Source organism: Silurus aristotelis (genome assembly GCF_946808225.1).
Source record: "Silurus aristotelis genome assembly, chromosome: 8".
NCBI lineage: Eukaryota > Metazoa > Chordata > Actinopteri > Siluriformes > Siluridae > Silurus > Silurus aristotelis.
The window spans coordinates 16,500,149-16,525,130 of NC_139581.1; the positions used below are offsets into that span (position 1 = coordinate 16,500,149).

At 37.7% G+C, this 24,982-nt stretch overlaps 2 protein-coding genes across 2 annotated transcripts in view; both read left to right on the forward strand.

Annotated features, from left to right (window-relative positions):
* The window catches only part of tlcd2 (TLC domain containing 2), a 15,380-nt gene extending 2,468 nt beyond the window's left edge, over positions 1-12,912 (forward strand). Inside the window, exons 3-4 of the mRNA XM_083547665.1 lie at positions 1,715-1,797; positions 11,630-12,912. Of these exons, the coding sequence (XP_083403791.1) occupies positions 1,715-1,797; positions 11,630-11,986 (440 nt within the window). The 3' untranslated portion in view covers positions 11,987-12,912. The remainder of the gene's footprint in view (positions 1-1,714; positions 1,798-11,629) is intronic.
* A 2,202-nt stretch (positions 12,913-15,114) lies between these two features.
* On the forward strand, positions 15,115-24,715 carry ccdc92ba (coiled-coil domain containing 92Ba). Its single transcript, XM_083549163.1, has 4 exons — positions 15,115-15,792; positions 16,613-16,757; positions 17,763-17,810; positions 21,919-24,715. The coding sequence occupies exons 1-4, from the start codon at positions 15,781-15,783 to the stop codon at positions 22,608-22,610; spliced, it is 897 nt and encodes a 298-aa protein (XP_083405289.1). The 5' UTR covers positions 15,115-15,780; the 3' UTR covers positions 22,611-24,715.
* The last annotated feature ends 267 nt before the right edge of the window (positions 24,716-24,982 follow it).

A 24,982-nucleotide genomic window follows, 5' to 3' on the forward strand; every position in this document is an offset into this window, starting at 1 on the left:
AACTATAATCTCTTTGCAATTTTTCTATTAGAAACTGCTTTCTGATATTGCTGCACAATTTTCGCTGCAGCATTGGGGTAATTGGTGAACCTCTGCCCATCTTGACTTCTGAAAGACACTGCCACACTGAGAGGCTCTTTTTATACCCAATCATGTTGCCAATTGACCTAATAAGTTGCAAATTGGTCCTCCAGCTGTTCCTTATATGTACATTTAACTTTTCCAGCCTCTTATTGCTACCTGTCCCAACTTTTTTGGAATGTGTAGCTCTCATAAAATCCAAAATGAGCCAATATTTGGCATGACATTTCAAAATGTCTTACTTGCAACATTAGATATGTTATCTATATTCTATTGTGAATAAAATATAAGTTTATGAGATTTGTAAATTATTGCATTCCTTTTTTTTAATTCACAATTTGTACAGTGTCCCAACTATTTTGGAATCGGGTTTGTACTTTTTAGGAATATTTCAGGTAAATATATTATATAATATTTTTATGGGGAAAAACTTTTGTCAAAATGTTCTACTACGATAAAAATGCATAAATAAATATCAATTTTATTTAATTTTCATGCAATCCACCCACACTACCTTTGCGATCGACCGGTAGATCGCGATTGACGTATTGGGCACCCCTGCTGTAGAGCTTACAGCTGTAAAATCATAACCCATTCTAGCCAGTAGGCAGATATTGTTTTTCCATTTGGCAAGCACAAACTCTCAAATTCCAGAGATATTTTAAAACCCTATATGCATCCCACTCTTGATGTTGGCAGAGTTAAGCTATGGCTGGAGAATCAATGAGTGGCTTTGTGGATTTATGATCCGTCCCAGGCACGAGCATCCAGGCCTTTAGTCACATGACTCAACATGAATGGACAACTAGTTCAAATGAACATTTTATTGTATGTTTGTCCACTAATAGCATATACTAAGAGCATCAGGACCACTAATTATTTTGTGTGCAACAGGTTAATATGCTGGATTGTGGAGTGAGTCTATTTTATAATACTCAATATCTTACTCTTCCCAGAAACATTCTTGAGTTACAAAACTCTTCACATTCAATTCCTTTCACATACCCAACAGATCATTGACCCAGAGTGTTATATCTTTAGTGTACAAAGTCTGCACATAACAAACAATAAATGTCCTGTGTCACAGAAGATGTGGAGATAAGAATAGTAATATAATTTACATTATGCATACAAATACATATAATACAAATACATATATAAATACATTATGTTGTGGTTAATTATCAAATCTTTGGTTAACATTTAATGTATAAAAAAAAAAAAAATAAATGGTGCGCATCGGTATAGAAAAATAATCAGTGACAAAGTGATATGATTTGTTAATGATGTGATTTAGGGAATCTTCAGGAAAGCATTTGGACTGAAGCCACAGCACTTCACCATCAGATAATGGCCATTATACTTAAATGTTTATTTGATGCGCTATATACTTCATTGGGCTCTTTTCTATCGTTGTACTCTGCTTGTTCTTTTCGTTCTCTGCCACTCTAACAGGCTGTCACCATGGATACGTTCATGGTGGGAGATGTATTATAAATAGCGCTCTGTCACTGACATCTTGGTTACCATCGTCATGGGAGCTATGCCCTTAATAAGTATTCGAAATGCCACAGGCTCTTTTGTTCATTAGCAGATTTTATTGATACATTAAGTATGTATGTTTTCCTTTTAGGATACTTCTTATATGACTTCTTTGACATGGTTTTCAATCAGAAGATCAACCAATCATGGGAACTCCTTTTCCATCACACGGTGGTGAGTATAGATAAGGAAATACCTTTAAAGATGAAAGGCAAGCAATGAGCTAACTGGTAAAGCAAAGTGGTGAAAAGGTTTTTGTAAAAATGCTGATAATCCTGATATTCCTGCCTGCTTGTCTTGTGTCCTTAAACTGTTCAACCTGTCTCACAACCTGTTGCACAGGAGATTTGCAAACCCAGGCAGGCCCCCATATATTTTCTGCTGTCTGTAGTTTAGAAACACTCATGAATAAGGATGATCATAAAGAACATATACATTTATTGTGTATGCACAAGAATTCTCAGAGCTGCTTTGATCACATTAGTTAAATCAGTTTGTTCTAAGTAACAACTGTACTTATAAGACTATTAATGAATTTTTTAAGACTGTTCCATTTTTTTTCACTACCTAGAGAAAAAATCTGTACCGCTCTTACATCTCATTTTGATTCTCCAGCAAAAAGAAGGTCGCCAGCTCTGAATCTTGGTTTCGTTGTCGTCCATTTTTTTTTTTTTTTTTGTTCATTCATTGAAATGACCATACAAAAAAAAATGCCACCAGATTCTTAAAGGCACCGTAAACTCTCATTCACCACCACGTGAATGTTACTTCTTTGCCTGATCCAACTCCTACGCAAAGTTTAGTAAACAGTTCTGGCTGTTGTTAAGAGTGTTGTTGTAGTCATACATAACATTAAGAAGGAATTCCATTACTATTCCATGAATAAATTCCAATCCAATTGGATCATACTTGTGTATTCATACAGTCATTTTGACTACATCAGTACAGTTCATGTGAAAGGCTTTAATTGCAGCCATATTCTAATAGTACGAGCCCGAGTGTTGATATGGATCTTTGACTTATGGGTGCAGAAGAAAGACTCTGCCATTTAACTCCTGACCTTCCTGTTTCTAGAGGGAAACCGAAAAGGCCATGATATGTGGAAAAGAAATATGGAGAGAGAGAAAGGATGTAATGCTTGATCAAATTTTTATAAACATACTCAGTACTTGGTTCAGTTCCAGGGAACGTAAGTATTCCTTGGGAATAAGAGTGGCTAAGTGTTCAATTAGGCTTATTCTGGACAGCCATAACAATGTTAAATTGAAGTTTAAATAATGGAAAATAAGGAATAGTTTATTGTTCTTGTAAATGTGTTCAGCCTCGTAGGCAGTATACCAACTGGCAAATGTGTTTGGAAATATTGTGGTGGAATGGAAATAGTTTTGCCCTAAAGTGCGAGCATTTAAAAGTAAACAAGTGCATGAAAAACAGTTTCAAGGGTTGCACCATTGCACATTTCAGTTTACTCAGGTGGTCTGAGAATAAATTGATCTCATCCCTCTGTTATTTAGCAGAATTAAGTTGTGTATCACAAGGCAGAATAAATCAATTATGTGGATGTCGTCGTAAATCCCCCCCCCTCCCCCTTCAGCCAATAGAAAAAGGCCAAATTTTGAAATGTTGACCAAAAATAGTTTTTATGTTTAAACTGAAGCTGCTAAGTACTTCTTTTTTTCATTCATTCATCTTCCGCAACTGCATTATCTGTGCAGTGTCACTGTGGATATGGAGCCTGTCCAGGGAACACATGAAGTGGGGACACACCCTGGATTTGACATAAACCTAGCATTCGCGCACACACATTGACACACTCGTTTGTATCTAGGGGCAATTTATCACATACATTCTCTAAAGGCGGTAGAAGGGAACCAGAGGAAATTCATGTTGACATGGGGGGAGGACATGTGAAACTTCGCAGAGACAGAAATTCAAGCTCAGGATTTAACTGGTGGACAAATAGCTGTAATGCAGCACTGTTAATACTGCATTAAAAGTCAAAGATTCTTTTTTTTTTTAAAGATATTTAAAAAACTTTGGAATGAAAGCTTTCCATTCTAAACTCCATTCTGAACTCCAGCTGTAACTAAAGCCTGTGGTAGATGCAGTTCTAAATACATTCCTGTTGTTAGGAAAATGTTATCAAGATAATGTGCCACATAATAATTAATTAGGATTTACAAAGTATTACACTGTGCTAACGTCAGTAAGCATTTTATTTATCAGGTCAGCCGTGTATTAACTTTCCTAAAGATCTAGAGTACCACATATAGGGCAAGAGTCACACATCTTAGACTGTTGGAAAATGGGATTGGAAACAATGGTGAATGGAACTTGGCAGAAGAGGAAGGAAGAAGTGTATTCATGTGAGTGAACATTCTGACCTCGTATTTGCGAACTGACTTTCGTTCTGACAGAATCAGTGACATCTGCTCTCCACATGCTCTAGAAATTGCATCTGGATCCTAGGAAGGAGACCCTAAGTAAAAGTCATTGTACCCTCCCCCCAACTGCACTGTTACAATCTCTCGCACACTCTTATAGACCCTCCCTTAGATCTGGAGAATCTTTCTTTATGTTCCTTCCCTGCATACTCTCCAGCATGCTCACTAATCCTCTCAGAACAACACTTGGTCTTGGCCAGATCAGCCCAGACTGTCATAAGTACTTTAGCAAATTGTGTTACTTACAGAATATATGTATGGGGTCAACAGTGCAAAGTAATGGAGAGTGTGTTAGAGAAGTGAAGAAAAGAGTGCAGGCAGGGTGGAGAAGAGTGACAGGAGTGATTTGTCGCCATGGCTTGCTCATCAGGGATAAATGCACACCATTCACCTTGACTGTTGATTTCTGTAAAGCTGCTTTGAGACAATGTCTGTTGTGAAAAGCGCTATACAAATAAACTTGACTTGACTTGACTTGATTTGTGATAGAAGGGTATCTGCGAGAGTGAAAGGGAAAGTCTATAGGACTGTGGTGAGACCTGCGATGTTGTATGGATTAGAGACAGTGGCATTGAGTAAAAGACGGCATTGAGTAAAAAGGTGGAGCTGGAGGTAGCAGAGCTGAAGATGTTGAGGTTTTTGTTGGAGTGATGAGGATGGACAGGATTAGAAATCAGTTTATTAGAGGGTCAGCACATTTAGGGTGTTTTGGAGACAAGGTGAGGAGGGCGCGATTGAGATGGTTTGGATATGTGCAGAGGAGGGACATTGGGTATATCGGTAGGAGAATGCTGAGGATGGAGCCAGCAGGAAGGAGCAAAAGAGGAAGACCAAGGAGGAGGTTAATAGATGTGATGAGGGAGGACATGCAGGTAGTTGGTTTGAAAGAAGCAGATGTAGAGGACCAGGAGGTATGAAGACGGTTGATCCCCTGTGGCAAACCCTAATGGGAGAAGTCAAAAGAAGAAGAAGATTGAAGATACAATTAATGCATTTGACAGTTGTGACAAAAATTTCCTTATGCAGATGACTAGCTGGATCTTATCACGGGTTCATAGCAGTTCTTATATTTGCACTGGCTTTTAATTAGTATCGAATACAATACAACTAGTTTTTCTGGAGACCATCTGTAACTCTAGTAGAACCTGAACCTACTACTCCACATCTTTCACTGTTCCATAAAACATCAGTGGCCGAAGGGCCCTTGTAATTGTCTGTTTTTTTGTTTAGCGAGAAGATTGACTGTGTCTCTTCTGTGTTGCTAAGCAACAGTCTGTCTAATAGATAATCTGTTTAGTGACATAGCTTTTGAAATACCCACCTCAGGCCTGTGAGTTTTATTCACCATCCACATAATGCTTAGTATGGATTATACAAATGACATTTATAAAAACAGAAGTAAATTATATTTTATGATGATTAGAAGTTGCATACCAAATAGACACCATTGTGTAATTAGAGATTTGAAAAATAGAGTTAGCAGACAACACAAGACTGACCGTGCCATATATATTGGGGCAGCATCTGTGATGAATGAACTTTCATTTAACTGTGATACAATTTTAAATAAATGTGAAGGACAAAATTGAAATGTTTTAAGATTTTAGCCCTGTGGAATATCATGTCATGTCTTGTTTCCTACTGACAGCATGAGATCAGCTAAGACTCATCAACAGTCACCTGGACACAAGCTGTATATTGTTTATTGTATAATGCTTTGCTACTGGTTTCCTTGGCAACCCTGATTGTGTGTTTGTGTGATTTGTTTCTCACATCTTGGTTCCCAAAATGTTCCCAAAAGGATTAGAGATTTGTGAAAATGTTTGTTTTTTGAAATTATCAAAATAAAGATGTTATCTTAAAAAAAAAAAAAAAAAAAAAAAAAATGGAAGAATTGTATTCTAATCTGAAAGTCTTACATTTACATTTATGCCATTTAGCAGATGCCTTTATCCAGAGCAATTTACAACTGAGCAGTTGAGGATTAAGGGCATTGCTTAAGGGCCCTACAGGAACAGCTTGGTGGTGCTGGGATTTAAACCTATGACTTTCCGGTCCAGAGTCGAGTGCCTTTGTCCTCACTGTATTCATACACAAAGCCTAATTTTTACAATATTGGACAGAGGCCAGGAAGAGGCTTCTACTGTTGTAATCATACCTGCTATCCTGTTATCCCGCTTCCCACAGGTTCAATTACCGCTCCCCCTTTTTTTTTAAGGCTAAGGACTGAAAAAACCTAAAGTACATACTCACGCAATACTTTTGGTCCTATTATTTCATACCTGTGCCTGAAATTGTAAACAATTCACATGGTGGTGTTGTATTTTCACTGAGTTGGCATTTGAGTGTTGTGCAAAAGAAAGGCTTGATTATGGTGTAATATGAGATTGTCCCAAACGATGTCACACGTTCACTTTTTCAGGCTTAAAGCCATTTCTATTTTGGATGAAGGTTTGTTTTAAGGCGTGCCTACTGCAGAATGATTAACTAGATGATGCTGTGTTTATTGTGATTGAGTGGTGAGGTATGAGGAACTTCTTTTGTCAGAACAGTGTATAGCAGCTCTTTAAACCATCCACCCATAAGCCAAATACCACTGTCATGCATCAGAAACTCAGAAGTCATTTAAGAATTTGTAGCATGTACTAAAAAATAAAGAGATCTAATTTTAGGTTTTTTCAGTCACACCTTGATGTGCCAATTTTAGCTCATGTTTATTTCTCATCCAGTGTTTGCTATCTCTTGTACCATCTGGTGCTTGGATCTCACATGCTAGTGATTTGGCAGTATCCATGTAGCAAAAAATTCATGTAACAAATCTAAAAAATTCTTTTAACCTCAAATATTAGTCTTCCCATCTGTCCTCTCACCCGTGGCCCCTTAAGGCCACCCTGAGATGAGCAGGTTCATTCTGTTGTGCATCTGACACTACAATGAGACTGAGGCATGAGGTATTTTTGCTGGAAAGGCCTTAGACCAATTAGAAAAAGCGGCATTTTGTTTAAAATAGGGCTGTCAAAATAACGCATGTTAATAACGCGTTAACGCAAATACATTTTAACGGCACAGATTTTATTCACGAGCGATTAAAACGCATTTCTGTAAATAAAAATGAGAGGCGAACCCTCTGTGGAAAAACATAGCAAAAGTTCCATTTGGTGTCCTGATGATTTACGTCATTCAAAACACCATCATTACTTTGAAACATTTAAACAATATTTATTTTTCATGCTGTATGTTGAGTTTGATTTTACTAATAATAAACATACATATGCATAAAGCATTCATATTTGTCCCTGCCCATGTTGATTGAAGTTTTAAAAAACGTAAGTATTAATCTAAGGTACATTTAGAACAGATAAAAATGTGCCCTTAAGTTGCGATTAATCACGAGTTAACTGATGCCGATTATGTGATTAATCGCGATTAAAAAAATTTAATCGATTGACAGCCCTAGTTTAAAATATTTTCTAATTTATGGGAGGGTTTTCTGATAGCCTTCTTGTGTTTCAAGGCCTGTAGACTTGGTGTGTCTTCCACACTAAAACTGGTTGTAGTGATGGGCATTAACTAAACAGGGAGTAACTAATAAAAAAAAAACTGATAGAGACACGTTTTCCACTAATCTGCTCTCTCTCTCTCTCTCTCTCTCTCTCTCTCTCTCTCTCTCTCTCTCTCTCTCTCTCTCTCTCTCTCTCTCTCTCTCTCTCTCTCTCTCTCTCTCTCTCTCTCTCTCTCTCTCTCTCTCTCTCTCTCTCTCTCTCTCTCTCTGTGTTGAAGATTACTCATGACAAGAAAAACGCATCTGTCACATAAAATGTATCTGTCACAAATGTATCTGTCACAAAATAGAGAGTAATCATGAGAGGGATACTGAAGGGAGGTCATAATTCAGTAGTAAAATTTCAGTGGACTTTGGCTCAGAAGGTCATGAGTTCAAATCATAGCACCACCAAGTTGCCGATGCCAAACCCTTGAGCAAAGTCCCTTAGCCTTAGCTGTTAAAATGAGAGAGAATTTTAAGTAATGGTTAAACAGGGTGTCTGCCAAATGCCATAAATATAAGTTGCACTGTAGTTGAACAGTAGATTTAGGTGCCAAAAGGTGATCAAACGTTACACAATATGAGAGAGAGAGAGAGAGAGAGAGAGAGAGAGAGAGAGAGAGAGAGAGAGAGAGAGAGAGAAATAATAAAGCTAGAAAGGAAAGTTCTTGCTAGTGATGTAAATGTAATATATGAACCCTAGATAGCCCTCATGGGTAATGGGGTCTTATATAAGGTGCATGCTGATGTCCATGAAGCAGCAGCAAAAGAGATATCATGGAGTGGCATGCCTTTAAGTAGTGCATTTAAAGAGGAAACACGTCTTGTAGAGTGACCGGTCATGGAAGGAACCAGGTATCCAGCCAACTAAACCATCAGACTATTGCCATGACATCCACTATAATGGGCTTGGTCTTATTTAGAAAGGGGAGGAATTTTGTTAAGTGTAAATTGTACTATAGGGTGCACACTGGGCAAGAATGTCCAGCAGGTTCACTTTAATGGAACGCTTTAATGGATCAGGTGATTTGTTGTGTGTTGGGTGATACAAACCTGGGTAGAAAATCCATGGACTTGCATTCATGAGTGATTTAAGAAATGTTATGTTGCAAACCCTAGTCCTCGCTTTGGTCTAAGTGACCAAACCCACAGACCTGGCTTGGATGGCAAGTCTGCTTGGTAGAGGAAGTCACCAGGGTGTATTGTTCATATAAGTGTGGTAGTGGAATCCAGCCATTTTGCTGGCCATCCAGAGACCACAAGTAGGTGGTTTCTACTCAATGTGAGCAAAATCAACAGTTAAGGAAGTTTTGTTTGTAGCTCCAGGTATTTATTTAGCTTTATTATTACTTTCTCAGTAGTTTCGAAGCATTTGCAAAAGGGTAACAATGCAGAACACAAACGCACCAAGAATCTCATGACTATGATTTTCCCCACTGTCATGCTCTTTTTTTCACCTGACTTCTTTAATCTCTCACACACTCAAACTTTACCCCAACTGGCTGCAGGCTTTTTGTCACATTGTAGTCCCTTCTTTTTTTTTTTTGTATAATCGTAAAGTGTGCTGTTGTTGTACTGAAGATTACATATGATATGATCATGTTAGAAAATGTTGTCTGCTCTTATTTAAACCACAGCACTTTAATGACCTCTGATTTCTTTTATCCACTTGAGGAACGCCTTACAGACCTCAGTTTACACAAGGTCTGTTACAGCCTCTTAGTTTTTCACAGTGTATTGTGTTGTCCAGTTGTAAGAGGAGAGAATAGCCATTATTTGTCACATATAGTGTGTCTTTCTTTTCATAACATATAACCCATGTTACGTTATCCAAGGTGACGATGGCGGCTTTTTTATCTTTAAAAATAATTTTATAAAGCTTATAAGAGCTTTTTGGTAAAACATTGCCTTATTGGTGAAGCCCTGGTTCAGGAAGGGTTATGTACAGAGTGTAGTATGTGCTGTGCAGAGTCTCTAAGCCATGACTGATTGTTTAAAAGTTTGCTTTTCCCATTAATGCACATAAAGTCATCAGACCTTGTTTTTTTAAATCTGATACACAGGCAGTGTGCTGGGAAAAAGAATTTGCACTCTAAAGGACTGAGTGGATTTTCTTTAACCATTACAATTTCCAGTACTCATTTTTTCCCTCAAATATTCGAAAGGAAATTTTAAACTTATGATCAACTTATAATTGTTATAAGGCCAATATGTTTGTAAACAGTGCATTTGGTGCATGTGTTTGCACTGCATCCTTTAATGTTTATAGTGTGCTAATTTAACAAGCAAGCTGTTGTCCAAACTTAAAACAAAACTACACATCACATGCTCAGTTGAAAACACACAGATGCCACTGGCTTTCAGTTAGAAATGTCCCAGTTTGTGCTGCGTTAGCAGCCACTGTTTTGCCTGTCAGTGGGAATGTTGTTGCAGTTGTGATTTTGTTGAACTCCAGCCACAGGTGTGATGTGTGTTAGTTTGGACAGAGCCCTGTGAGGCGGTTTCAGTTTCTTAGAGCAGTAACAGTCTCTTATCAAAACATTTGTTACTGTGTTATAAGCTTAGACATGTCTACTGGTTGCTTGTTTGAATAATGGCTTGTTATATAGGCATGTTCATGTGTCCTTCCATGTGGCTAGAAATAACAATGTCTAAAGTTGACAAAAACCTGCTAAGGTGTGTATTTAATGGAATTTATTACATTCTTTTTTTTATTTACAATTACACTTGCATGAACTGGTATAAACTTCCAGGACCCAGAACACCACCTAGTGGAGGGCTTTTGTATATGAATATTTTTCACTCCGATATATAAAGTTAAAAATGATTATTATTGCTATTTATGTTGTGGCATATTTTAAGTATATTTATTTTTGTTGTAGATGTTATTGTTATTATTATTATTATTATTATTATTATTATTATTATTATTATTATTATTATTATTATGAGGAAAAAAAGAATATATTTAAGAATATATGATTAATTTCCTTAAAAGCCATTCTGTGTTACAAGTGAATATTTTTTCTTATAAAGTTAATTGACACATTTGTATTAAAATTCACAATGACCTTTAATACATTAGTGATTAAATCCACTATGACATTTAATATGTAATAGTGAAGGTGTGTTAAGTGCTGCTTGATGATACACCGACAATGACAGACATAAATCCTGATCTGGATTAGTGACATTTATTGTGTGCACAGTTGGACATCGCTCTGCTAATGACAGGTCAATTGTGCTTTTGTTCTCATAACCTCAGTTAATGATCACCATGATGAGATAAGCCTATATGCAAAGGGATGATTCATTCCAGCTCTTATATAAAGCAAAAACTGCTGGAGAATAAATCAACCATAATCACACAGGGCAAGATGATGGAAAGCTTAGCCACTTGTTTAGATATGATATTAAACTGAACAATATGACAGCTTTTAATACGGAGATAAATCTATAAGCCTGATCTGCTTGATCTGATTCTGATCTCTTTTAATAATTATTTTCATTATTACTATTATACAAATATGTCATTAACTGGGAGGGTGACATTTCACAATACAGGGTTAAATACATATTACATTGTCCGTTTTAAGATTGTATATTAATGAGACATGCTATTGGATAAGTAGAAAGCATCCCAATAACACTCTTTTTTCACCTAAACACTCACGTACTGTAGACACAACCATTCCCCTCTACAGAACTTGATGACATCATTTCCTCGTCATATACACTCCCCCTCATTTACCAACCAGTCAGTGCAGTTTATTTACAGTCTTATTATTACCCACACAATCATTAATGCTGTGGTTTTACTTGGTTGTTTTGATACACTAAATAATGCAAAAGAAGCTTGTAATATCCCTTATGACATATAGTAACTAGAGCAAAATAATAAGATTTATTAAGAGATTTAGACTAACAGTATTCAGACAAAACAGTATTTTGGTACAGTTTACAAATGATATAATGTGCAGCTCTGACTATAACAGTGTTTAACCATGTGTTTTTATAGGTGATCAGCTGCTTTGGGCTTTCTGTCCTGACGTGTCGCTACGTGGGCTTTGCGGTGGTGGCCCTGCTCGTGGAGATCAACTCCATCTTCTTGCACCTTAGGCAGATGTTACGGATGGCCGGTTTTGCCAGGAGTACGGTATACCGTGTAAACAGCATGATTAACCTGGGCACGTACGTGGTGTTCCGCATCAACACGCTGGCATGGATGACGCGCTGGTTGGTGCTGAACCGCGATCACGTCCCCCTTTTCAGCTACACATTAGGCAGTGTGGGTCTGGCCATCATGACCCTCATGAACATTGTTCTGTTTTACCGCTTGCTCCGTACTGACTTCCTCAAGTCCAGTCGTAAATAAAGAAATCAATAACACAATAACATGCCACAGGAGCAGGAAAGCACTTTTGTCTATGTCTGGACTAAGTTAACTTAACACACAGGGCCTCATATCTTGCAGATGCTAGCGTCTGATAACGGGTTATTCTATACCTTCTGAAGAAATGCATATTTATGTTTTAAGACAGGATAATTACACTGAAAGCATGTCACAATGACACTAATGCATACATGCACTAACAATTCATGTACGATTACATACACATGCCTTGTAGTGACCTCATGAAAGTTTGTTTAGTCTTTTTAACACCTACCTCTGCTATCTCATAATCATGTAGCAGTTACACAGGCATTTTTCTCTTAGCTCTACCAGCATGTTCAGGAACTCAGTGGTTCTAGCAGAGAGAAATGGTTTCGCCTGGTTACCTACATAAAGCTGATCAGGGCAAAGAATTTAGCTGAATAATGTTGTTGGCAAAAAAAAAAAAAAAAAAAAAAAGATCCTTTAGGTCCGGCTTGACTGTTTAACCATGATTGTAGTACTGCTCTAAAAATGTCATCATGACATTCTTGATGCAGGACCAACACCGTAATGCTGGACTACTAGTCTCATGATGTCTGATTAATTTTAAAGTTTGGCAGACTGTTGACCAAATCACTTTGATTTCATGGTAGCTGTACCTGAAAGTGCTCAGTGTATTTTAAAGACTGTTCAAATTGTACCAATATTGCAAAATATGTGACGACTTTTAATGATGTGTTGGATGTTTTGTATAAGCATTTTTTTTTTTATACATTTTTCTAATTTATTTTCACTCATAGCTTTCACATCTCATAATAAAATGGATTTGTTGCTTTAAAAATTGGGGAAAAAGTGGATAGTTAAAATGGTGTGAATTTGACAGCCATTCAGTTTGTTTTACATTGTGTTGTTTAAAGGTAGAGCTTTCTGTGCAGACTTTCTGAGGGTTACGGAAGGAGGAAGTCAAACTTTTTTACCACGTAGAGCATCAGAAACCATGTAGCGATTCGGCATGTGCCACACTTTAAAGTGAATGGCTTTCAATTAGCATTATCACACTGAAAGCACACTTTAATGGCACTACATTCTATGTGGCTGGAGATTTACCTCCTGGCAAAATTCAGATCCAAATGCAAAACAGTCAAAAATGTGTTCAGCTTATTCACTGGGGTGGATGAACTTAATTAAAATTAAAAAACTAAAGTAAAAAAGTAATAATAATGACTGTAAAATTGTTATTATAATGAATCTATAATTATTATTGTCCATTAATTAACTCAGATTAAAGGATGCTTAAGATGGCACATAACATTTTTGTGCATGTTGTGTTTTTACGACAAAACTAAGATTCCAATCTTCAGATTGTGCCCTTGTGATCAGCATATCACCATTCAGCACTACTGCATGTGCTCCAGAGCGAAAAGCAAAGGCTGAATGTGGCCCTGTCATTGTGTCCACAGGTTTTGAATGTGTTTAATCTGTACATAACAAGTAATTATATTTTTGTTTGTATAATTAAATGTTTTGTAACTAATGCAATGCAATTGATGTCATTTGTATTTTGTTGTTACATGATAAAGCATTAACCCTTGAACTTAAAAAAAAAATACTATCTATCTATCTATCTATCTATCTATCTATCTATCTATCTATCTATCTATCTATCTATCTATCTATCTATCTATCTATCTATCTATCTATCTATCTATCTATCTATCTATCTATCTATCTATCCATCTAGCTAGCTAGCTAGCTAGCTAGCTATCGATCAATGCATGCCGGAAAGAGGAAGGTTGATCATTAGGAGCGAATTTTGAAAGTTTTTCTTTTTATTTTTTCAACTGTTTCACTTTTTCTTTTTCAAATTATTTTTTTTTTGCACATCAGGTCCACATGTGTGAGTGTGCGAGTAGTGTGCGAGTAGTGTGCGAGGAGTGTAAGAGGAGTGTAAGAGGAGTGTAAGAGGAGTGTAAGAGGAGTGTAAGAGTGTGAGAGTAGTGGGCGAGTGTGACAGTAGTGTGACAGTAGTGTAAGAGTAGTGGGCGAGTGTGTGAGTAGTGTGTGAGTGTGAAAGTATGAGTATGAGAGTGTGAGACTTTTTGATGTAAGAAATGTTTACAAAGACGTAAAACAATTTGAAACCTCGGTCAAAATGGCCCATGGATCACTCAGGGTACCTTTGCTGCCAGTATACCCCCCCCCCCCCCCTCTCTAATCCTCTTTATGAATTTGAATATTTAAGTCAAGTCAACATTTGCATTTACATTTGCGGCATTCAGCAGATGCTCTTGTCCAGAGCGACGTACAAAAGTGCTTTGAGTCTCTAGCAATGAATAAATCACTGCAATACCGAGCTGATGTGTGGAGCGGATCGAGCAAGCCCCTCTCCCGACTCCCACTGTCAAAAATCCGTTTATTATGTAGCCCTCATATAGAGGACGTATCAGATATCAGATATTAAACTGATAAGAACAGATACTACGCTTGATCTTAGCCAGAAGGCCGAGAAGTCAAGAAGCTTTTATTGTCATTTCAACCATACTGTATATGGCAGACGCAGTACACAGTGAAATGAAACAACGTTCCTCCAGAACCCTGGTGCTACATAAAACTACATAACAGAAATCACAGGGCTAAAGACTAGTAAGTGTATATATATTATATATTTGTTTATATATAATGTAAATATGTGAAAACCTGGGAAAAATTATTAATGAACAAATAAAAACTTGTTAAACCTCTCTCTCTCTCTTTCTCTCTCTCACACACACTCTCTTTCTCTCTCTCTCTCTCTCTCTCTCTCTCTCTCTCACACACACACACACACACACTCTCTCTCTCACACACACACTCACTCTCTCTCTCTCTCTCTCTTTCTCACACACACACTCTCTTTCTCTCTCACTCTCTCTCACACACACACACACACACACACTCTCTTTCTCTTTCACAAACACACTCTTTCTCTTGCATTCCAACCCATGTAAAGCATATATTCATGAAGCTGACTTTGTGCACAAGGACATTGGGTTTCCTAGTAAAGTAAAGGAGAAAAAAATTGAATGCTGCTGCATCCAGAGACATCCTACTCAAATGTGTGTGTAATATGTGATATCAATTATATTATTGAGTATAACTGGATCGATGTCGGATTGAAATAGACAGGGAGGATTTATGTCCAAATATACGAATAAATAATATAAACAGAGCAAATGTTTACATTAAAACCCCCACCCAATTCTGTGTTCTATCTTCGCACCACCGCGTGTCTTTAAAAGCCTGATGTGCTGCAGCTGGATGCGTGCACTTCTGCTCCGGTTTGTGTCCGCGGGCGCGTGCTGCTCGCTGCGCGCTTTTCCGTCCTCCAATCGTGTTGAGCGCTGATCTGCGCGCGCCGCATCTCGTCTCCCTGCTGGCGTGTGGAGGAAACGGCGCCCGTCGTGCAGAACGAAAGGCAGAACCACGCGAAGAGGCAGCAGACATCATCCTGGTGTCCATGTCGCCCTCGCCACTGGTTTCCACTACAAACCCGTACAGACTGGTGTTGACGCACTGTGTGTGTTTGGATGCATGGATTCTGGTGTAACCTTGGCGGCTGTCGGTGATGCAGCGATGCCTTGATGCTTCACCGAGCATCGATCTGCTTCTGCTTCTGCTTCCTCGAAAGATGTCGTCCTGGCTTCATCCTGCATTGTGTTTCATCTCGGACTTGATTTAAAACCGGACCTCCATTTCGTGAAACGGTTACTCTGTTTCTAAAGCTTTGCATCCCTCGTTTGAGTGTCACTGCGATAATGGAGACCCCGGTAGGTGTTACACAGCCAGACTAATATATTATATCTAATATAATTTTTACTAAACACTTTTTTACACATTGTCTACACACACACACACACACACACACACACACACACACACACACACATATATATATCACAACCCAGTGTTTCCCCATATGCTGGTAACCCTATATTAAGCTTTTGCCAATGATGGGGGGTGGGGGTGGGGTATAACGGTGCTACAACATCTCTATTAAAAATGCATAGTTGTTGTGAGTTTAGTATGAGTTAAGAGATTATGGAGGATTTTATGCCCGTAACTTGCTTTCAAATCACAAAAATAATCCCACACTTCCACAAACGCTACAGAAGGCTACATATTGGACATTCAGGGTCAATCTGGGTTTAAGCATGCTTATTGAAGGTTATATTAAAATCACTGCAAATGATTATTTAAACAATATTTGTCTCCATGTTTATTTATTCGTGCAATTTATGTATTTGCATTAATGGTCATCAGAATTGTGTATCCAGGAGTACATCTTGGATGGGATTGGATGGGATCTCAGGGCACCATATACATACTCACAACTGGGGCATTGTAGACTAGCAATTTCAAAACATGCTGAGAGATAAGGGAGCCCATAGTAAAACCATAGAGAATAGTATGGGAGAGGAAAAGCTCCAGACAGAGAGGCAAACTGTAGTGTGAACTCAGGATCAAAAAGATAACCAGGAGCTGTGAGAGAGCAATGATATGTGACCTGCTGCTGCTGCATGTTCATGTAGAGGAGAAATGGTGCCATATTTTTTCTTTCTGTGACTTCTTTGCTTTCGCTTTGTAAAGCGACCACAGGTGGTGATGGACAGGAGCGCTCTGGCGAGGCAGGTGGAGAGTGTGGAGCGAAGCATCGTATTCTTGAGGCAGGAGCAGCTGACGCTGCTGCACGGCTTACACCTGGAGATCCTGTCCCTGCAGAAACGCTGCACAGGTAAGTCTTAAAGATGACAAATGTTCCAACATATGCATTTGCGCACATTCACAGAACATAGATCATCTGCTCAAAATAAAATCAGGATCAGGTGCACACAATAGGGCTAGTAAATGGGACCACTACAGGAAGTGCTGAAGCACAGGCTTTTATCAACAGGACAGCTGACTTTACAGAGGTGGTGTCAGAAGTGCTGAAGCAGTACTGAGGCAATCAGGCATTTTTCTCATGGAGATATTTTCGCTTACTTGTCTTATTATGAAGTAGGCTGGGAGAGATGGCTGATATGGTATGAAACAGCGGGTTACTACAGAAATACATAAAGTATCTATGAGTATTATTTAGTTTCAATCATCTAATAGCCAAATCAAGGTGACCCTTTTGTAAGGTTTGGTATTTTTATTTTTTTTTATATGAAAGATTATAGCCATGGGTACATCAGTGGGTTGTTTCAGAAATATGACACATATAATTTGATGCAAGTCCAAAGTGTCCCTTTAATACAAATAATTATATTTTGAGATTATTCTAATGTTGTTAATGATCATAGAGGATTCCCCTTTAAGACCTTCAACGAAGGCTGGCATTGTAGTATTTTTCACACATCTTTAAGAAAAGCTTATGTCACTCATTAAAGATCTGTGACATAGTGTCACATAGATATCCATGTAAGACCACTGTATGCTGCCACGCCCAAAGAATGCACATCAGCAAGAGTGCATGCGATAGCTGGACTGTACCACTCATCTTCTTGCATTAAGAGGGGAAGCAGCTCTGTTTCTCCCCCTCTCGACATTTCTGTGGGATGTAGACTCTACCAAGAGTGGTGCAGGTCAATAGCTTCCTGGCAACATTGGCTTTGTGCAGTACAGTATGAGGTGCACATGATCCTGTCTGTGGATATGCTGAAACAGCTTTTGCATGTTCTTGGCTTTGACTCTCTTTGAGTGCTGAATGAGGTGTGCACTACTTGTCACTAATCATTGCCTGTCGCTTATATTACAGAACTGACCCATGAGTTGAATTTAAAGCCTCCTGGCAAAAGTGAAGCAGGTGAGTGGTCAAACATTCACTTAGATACAGAGACAGAAAAAAACAACCCCAGACCTCTTTACCCTTATAGCCTTCCTTTCTACTGTCTGCTATTAAATCTTTATGCATTATGAATCCATGATCAAATATGATTAGGCTTTTTGTTAGGTCTGGTTATATTTTATAAATCACAAATCAGGCATCACATTCTTCTACAGCAAAAGCATTTCTTCCTCAAACAATAAATTGTGCTATAATAGAGGACTTGTTGTTGATGAGTTATCTATTTAAGATTTGTTTCAAAAATAATTCATGCCAAAAGTAAATGCTTGCTTGATGTCCTTGAAAACCTGTTCATCTCTTTATAATTTTTAAAGCATATATCTGTCTTTTGCTGTGTTGCATATCCCTTCATTCTATGTGTCAGCCCCTGGGCATCAGCCAGCCAGTAGTCTTCTAAGTGTATCACACTGTCATGTGCAATAGTTTGAAAAGATGCGGTTAGCAGGGTTTGCTTCACCCTACGTTAGACTTGTTTTTGAATGCAAGTTTTATTTGTAATCAGAAATGTCTTTTGATCTTCAATGGAAACGTATTTTCGTTGTAACAAAATTCGGAGTATTTCAGCACAGTACTTATAAGCCACATATTAAACAAGTGACTTAGGAATAAATTATGCATAACTTTCAACAAGGTTGAGTTCAATAAATAAATAAATTAAGAAATAGTATTAATGTAACCTACATTTCACACTCCATAGTATTACAGAGTTTAAAGTACACTATATAGCCAAATGTTTATGGACACCTGACCATCACACCAATATGTGGTTCTTCCCCAAACTGTTGCCACAAAGTTGGAAGCCTACACATGTACGGAATGTCTTTATATACTATATCATTACAATAAAGGGCTCAAACCCGTTCCAGCATGACAACACCTACAGTCCATATGCTCCTGATCTGCACAGGGAACTGACCGCAGAACAACTTTTGGATCAACTAGAACCAGACCTCTTTGTCAAACATCAGTACCTGCCTTTACTAATGCTATGGTGGTTAAATGAGCATTAATCCCCATAGCTATGCTTTAGAATGTAGTGGAAATCCTTCTCAGATAAATGAAGGTTATTATAACATCAAAATGTCATTAAATCTGTAATGGATATGGTGGGTGGGTGTCCAAATACTTTTGGCTACACACTCTAAATTACAGGCATATCATCATGGATGGTGCTTGTGTCATGGATGTAGCTAAGGTCATCATAGCTACCTTAAGGTATTCCTCATAAAGCTGTAGGCTACAAAAGCTTGGCTAACCTAACTTATTGTTGTAGCTAAACATTAATTTCAGCTTTATATAAACAAAAAGGTTAAATAAAGCAATGTTATCTTCACAAAGCACAAGTTAAGACAGCAAGGCACTTGTGTTATAGGTTTTCATTTACATGTAGCATTGGACAAAAGATATTATTCCTAATAATCATACACAAAAACATACAATTAGCATCAATTCCTGATTTAGCATTTTTCTTTCAGACGTAGCGGTTGCATGCGGTGCTTCTCACATCACACGTGTTTAAATTGATTTTTGATCAGCCTGTTAGTTCTTTGTAAGTGAATATTTAACTTGTTAATGAATAAATGGTTCTTGACAGCATTCGTTTGATTTCATTTTACCGCACTACAAATTTCCGCAAATACATTTATCTATCTTGATGTTCTACTTTAAAACCAATGTCAAAATTTCACAGTTCTTCTTTTTTCATTGTTGGGCCATGTCTCTCTTAATCTCTCCCCCACAGTTATTCTTCTCTTGTCTGAAAAACTGATCCTTCCATCCTTCCCTTCCCCTCCCTTTTCTCCTCTACAGTACTGTCCCTGTGGGAATATCCAATTACAGGTTGTTGTTGTTTTTTTTTTTTTTTGGTTGTTTTGCTGAGATGGTATTAGTCAGAGAGACAAAGAGGAGAAGGGCAGCAGTGGTGTAGTGACGATCACAAAAATTTGGTCTGACGAAGTGATTTACAATGAAACTGAATTTGGGTAAATAGCATTCTTAATTAGAGTAATACATTAAAATCCACATGATGCTTCTTGTAATAGAAATCATTTGAAATATTATTATGATTCCATATCTGCCAAGCAAGACCAGTCGAGGAGTTAGAAGGGTGAAGGGAGGGAGTATAAATAATAGGGTGGGGAGTAATGAGGATCAGATAACACTGCATTTTCTATATTGGCTGCATGACCTCATCTGAGTCTAAAATGCTCAGAGGCTGATGGACTGGATGTGATTGGGGAAATAAAGGCATCATCATCATCATCATCATCATCATCATCATCATCATCAGGGAATACCTGTAGAGGCCTCAAAGCTGCTGCAGCCGCATGAGAGAAAGTAAAAAGAGGGAATATTAAATATAATTACGTCTATAGTTTAATACGCTTCACAAGTGAAAATGTACACTATTTTAGTTATGTGGCATTAAAGAAGAACCTCTCAGTTCAATAAAGCAACTTTCAACTGAGAACATTAAATTAAATAGGTCCCATTTTTCCCGCTGATTTTTTAACATTTCTAGCTTAATCTTTTAAGGATTTTATTTGCTGTGTGTGACATTTTTATCGTTTTAATGTCTATTTCTCATTTTAGTGTTCAGATTTTCCTTTTTCTTTCATTTTAGCATTGTAATTTCTCTCTTTTTTTAGTTTTATTTTGTTTTTTTAGTCAATCTATTTAGTTTTTATTGATTTCTAATTGATCTCTGTTCTGTTCTGTTCTGTTCTGTTCTGTTCTGAGATGACCTTATTGCTTTTACTGAAATCATTTACTAAAAACTTATTTTGCCCAATTTTTCTGTCAGTTCAAATGTAGGTGATCAGTCAAGACATGTTTTGTGTATAATATTTGCTTATTTTGTTGCTCACTGGAACAAGACTATTTTATCCAGTAAAGAAAGCATAGTTTAGCATAATACAGACGAAATGCATCAAACACTTGATAGTTAATCCATCAACCCAGAGGTGTTCTGTCATTTCAGATAAATGGCGTGTGTTCGGTTTCTGAAACGGCATGATGTATTTGAGAACATGATGTATGACTTTAAAGTTAAAAACTAATAATGTTAGAAAAATCAAAGATGGTTTTTTTTTTTTTTTTTTTTTTAATATATTTTAAATGAACTGTGAGCATGCTAAAAAGAAAGTGTTTTAGAGAACTAAATATGTCAGACAGTGTCTGGACTATTACCTGCTTTGATATTAAACAGATTTTGAGTCCTTAGGTTTGAATTTTTAATGAGCTTGTTTTAATGTGATTTTATATTATGATATTGGTGATTTCCTATTAAACCTAACCCCAAAAAAGGGGCTGAAGGCTTTAATTAAGAATAAATACTTCTTATTAGTCCTTTGTGGACCAGGTTCAGAGGTCCTAATGTTCTCAGTGTAATTAGTTTTGATTGTATTTAGTCCATGATTTATGCCTTATATATTATATTATTGCTATATTGTATTATAAGATGCCCTAGGATCTAGGCAATTAATTGGTTTGAATGAATGTCCTTGAATAATTAGGAATCTGCCTCTCAGTGCTGCAGTCTTATCTCATGTTCCAGGCCTATAAATATTTTAGGCAGACAGCTTGCACTTTATCTGACTGGATGCAAATAATAAAGGGTAACATTTTCCATTTAATGAAAGAAAAAATAAATGATAGCAGGCACTATATAACTTTGGTGTTACAGAAAAGCAGACGCTCACTCAGCTTTTTGTATGGCGTGTATTAACCCTGAACAGATGGTACACACTGCTAGTGGCCTGAGCACAGCTGATTGGCGGGTTAGAATTTGCTCAGTAATTCTTAGATCCTTGGATACACAGTTTAAACTCAATCAATTATTTAGGTTAGTTGTTGATATTCTCACAGCAATGAAACAGTATCCAGGACATTTGTGTTTATTCGACAAAAAAATATTTGTGATTTTAAGCTTTTTCTGGAAAAGAAGCATGAGCTTTTGATTTGTTCATATAATGTCTGTCAGATACTTGCATAAGGAGCACTGCTTAAATTGCTTTCCTTGTGTGTGTGTGTGTGTGTGTGTGTGTGTGTGTGTGTGTATTTCTAGAGGTACATGAGAAAGAGCAGCTGTTGGAGGCACGTTGTCAGGCCGTGGAGAGCAGACTACAAGAGCAGGAGCAATCTCAGGATGAACTGCGTGATGAGCTAAGCCACAAGGGGATGCTGGTGGGAGCTCTGAGGGCAAGCCTAAAGGAGAAAGAGCGCCGCTTCCTGGAGGAGCTCAAGCAACGCAGCCACAGAAGCACCGCGCTTAACACCGAGCTACAGAAGCAAACCAAGACTGCCGCCTACCTGTCATTCCAGCTGCACGCTGCCAGGCAAAAGCTGCAGCAAAAGCAGCAGCAGCAGCATCGCAGGAGGCAGGAAGAGGGTGGGACAGAGAATCCATCCTTCCTTGGCCTGCCTCAGCATGATAACTTCACTACTCCTGCAGTCAAACTGAAAAGGCGCAGCGGCGTCAGGGCGTGCTCACACCTCCGTGCTGAGCGGGCCAGGGAGTGTGTTCCTCGTGAGAGAATTACAGGTCCAGAGGAACCCATGGCCATGCCTGACCCTGCACTCTTCCTCCACCCACGCAGACCGGCAGCGGCGCAACCATTTCAGCATAACACACAGACACTGCGGGGGGCTGAGGGTGGAGAGGAGCCAGATGAAACAGACCATGGAGACTCAGCCAGCAGGCTGATTGCCACAGTCCCCGTCAAAACAGCCGCTACTGCGGAGAGCAAAGCAAAGTGACTGTGATGTTATGACCTGCTGTTTACCTCTTATCACTGACTGCATTGGCACTAGTGGACATGTTTTTTTTTTCTATATTTGCTTTATTATTAAATTTTGTTAGTTAGCTTTGAATTCACAGAAAAACAATAATGGCCAGTGGACTGGTCACAGTGCGCAGCGCCGCTGTGTGGTTTTGCCTTGTTTTAGGAAGAAAAGCCATAGAGCAGCTCAGTGTTGACCATGTGATGGGATGCCTCTGTGTCTTGGCTATTTGATACTAATGTTCCCTTGCAGTAAATTTTTAGGTTGTGTTGCGCTATACAGCTTGATCTTCGTAATTCTAAATAACATTTCTATACTTTTTGAAGCACTGCAGTGAGTGCACATGAGAAAACCTACTTTTTTATGAAAATTTTTTGCCCCCCCTCCCCCCAATAATAAGAAATCAGCTGTTTAATCAGTACAGATGTGTATAATAGTAGGGATGTGGGAGGTGTTTGCTGTAGATTGTGGCTCAGGGGTTACTTAGTGTAGAGAGTTCGAGAGTCTGTGTGTTTGTAGGTAGCGTAAGCTTTTAGAAGAATTAAGTATGGAATTGTCATTTAGAAATCATGATAGGAATCACTGATTTGTTTTTCGGATCTGTTTAAAAGCCCTGACCACTGATTTTATAGTGTTTCACATTTGGTAGCAGGTCGTCTATAATTGAAGCCTCAGCAGTGCTGCGTGTGCATTACTGACAACCTTTTGTTCATAGTCACTTATTTCGTGCACTGCAAAAATCTAATTCATCCCAATTTGCTTGCATGTACAAATAAGTGACATTCATGGAAAAAAATCACCATGCTCCACCATAAACCAGAAACATTTAAAACAGTTGGAGCTTTACTTGAGAGAAGAACTTTTTAATAATTCTTTTAATATAATATCCACTCAGTGGGTGTTTTGCTGACCATGGTGTTAGAGAACAGAGTCAAGCATGTCGGTTTCAAGAAGGCTTTAGAATGTTTATTTGGGTCGAGGTCTGGTCACTGTAGGTGCAGTCATCCAGGATTCAGGGAGCCCCTGTGCTCTGTGTATAGAGACGGATTCACCTTGGAAGAGAAGAATCTCATCAGGGTAGAATTGTTTCATTATAGGATTATGGTGATCAGTCATCATCACTTTGTATTAAATTACATTGGCTTCTGGGTACAAATTAAAGAAACCAACATCTATTTCAATTTGTGATCTGTCTACAGTGTTAGCTGCCACAACACCAGAACTGGAAAAGTTTGCCAGTGGATTGTGTGATGTTAGAAAAAGAATAGTTGAAATTATCAATATGTGGAAGGAGCACAGTTGCCCTCAATAGAACAATAAAACTAACAGAAAAATTGTGCAAAGTGCCAATTTGCAGGGTACAGCTGTTGTTAATAATATGAAAAGAATTAGAGGACGTAGCTTCTTTTACATTTTGCACTCTTGACCTAAAAAGCAGAACGAGTCATTTGTAGCAGTCACATTTCACATGGCAACAGAAATGAGTTTGGTTTATATTTAAACGCTTTATGTAAAAACACCCTTATTCACAAGTAGCATCTTCTAGTCAGCTCCTTGTACTAAAGATTAAAGTTTAAGCGTGCTTGTTGAGGAATATTATGTCATTTATGGGAAAATCGTTTGTGAAGCTAAAGTTATGATGAATTTAAGATTTTTCAGACAGCCCTGAGTTGGCTGTAGTGTTTGTGTATGCTAGAGTGTGGTGTGAGATTGAAGGGGATACAAAACACTTTTTGTGCAAACTTAGCAATATTTAACAATGGCTTATAAGGCAGCCATAAGGATGACTAATTGGCACCATGTGCTAATGATGTACATCTTTATTAGCAGGTTAAAGAAAACAACGCAACGTAATCATGTCCCTTTTCAAAAGAAACTAATGAGTGGTTTTACAACAATGGGGTGAATAAGTATGCAATAACATCTTACTTTATTTTTATTTGTTTTGCAAACTATATGGTTCCATTTCATTAATGTCTTCAATAATTAGGTTTGGCCTTTTGATTGTTTGATTTTGATTGATAGGTGTGCATGTGTTTGTCTGCATATCAAATTATGCACAAATATTTAATTTTTATATATATATATATATATATATATATATATATATATATATATATATATATATATATATATATATATATATATATATATATATACTTTTTCGTGCTCTTGATTGCTTACAATATAAAAAAGATGAATTTTAGATTTGCATATATTCCAATTCCAATAAATGAAATGTTAATGCATTTTTGTTTCCATAAAGAAAGTAATAGGGTAACATTTTAGATAAAAACATCCTTAAGCATGTCTGGAGTTTTTACTCAAAGTGGACAGTGAGAGTTGAA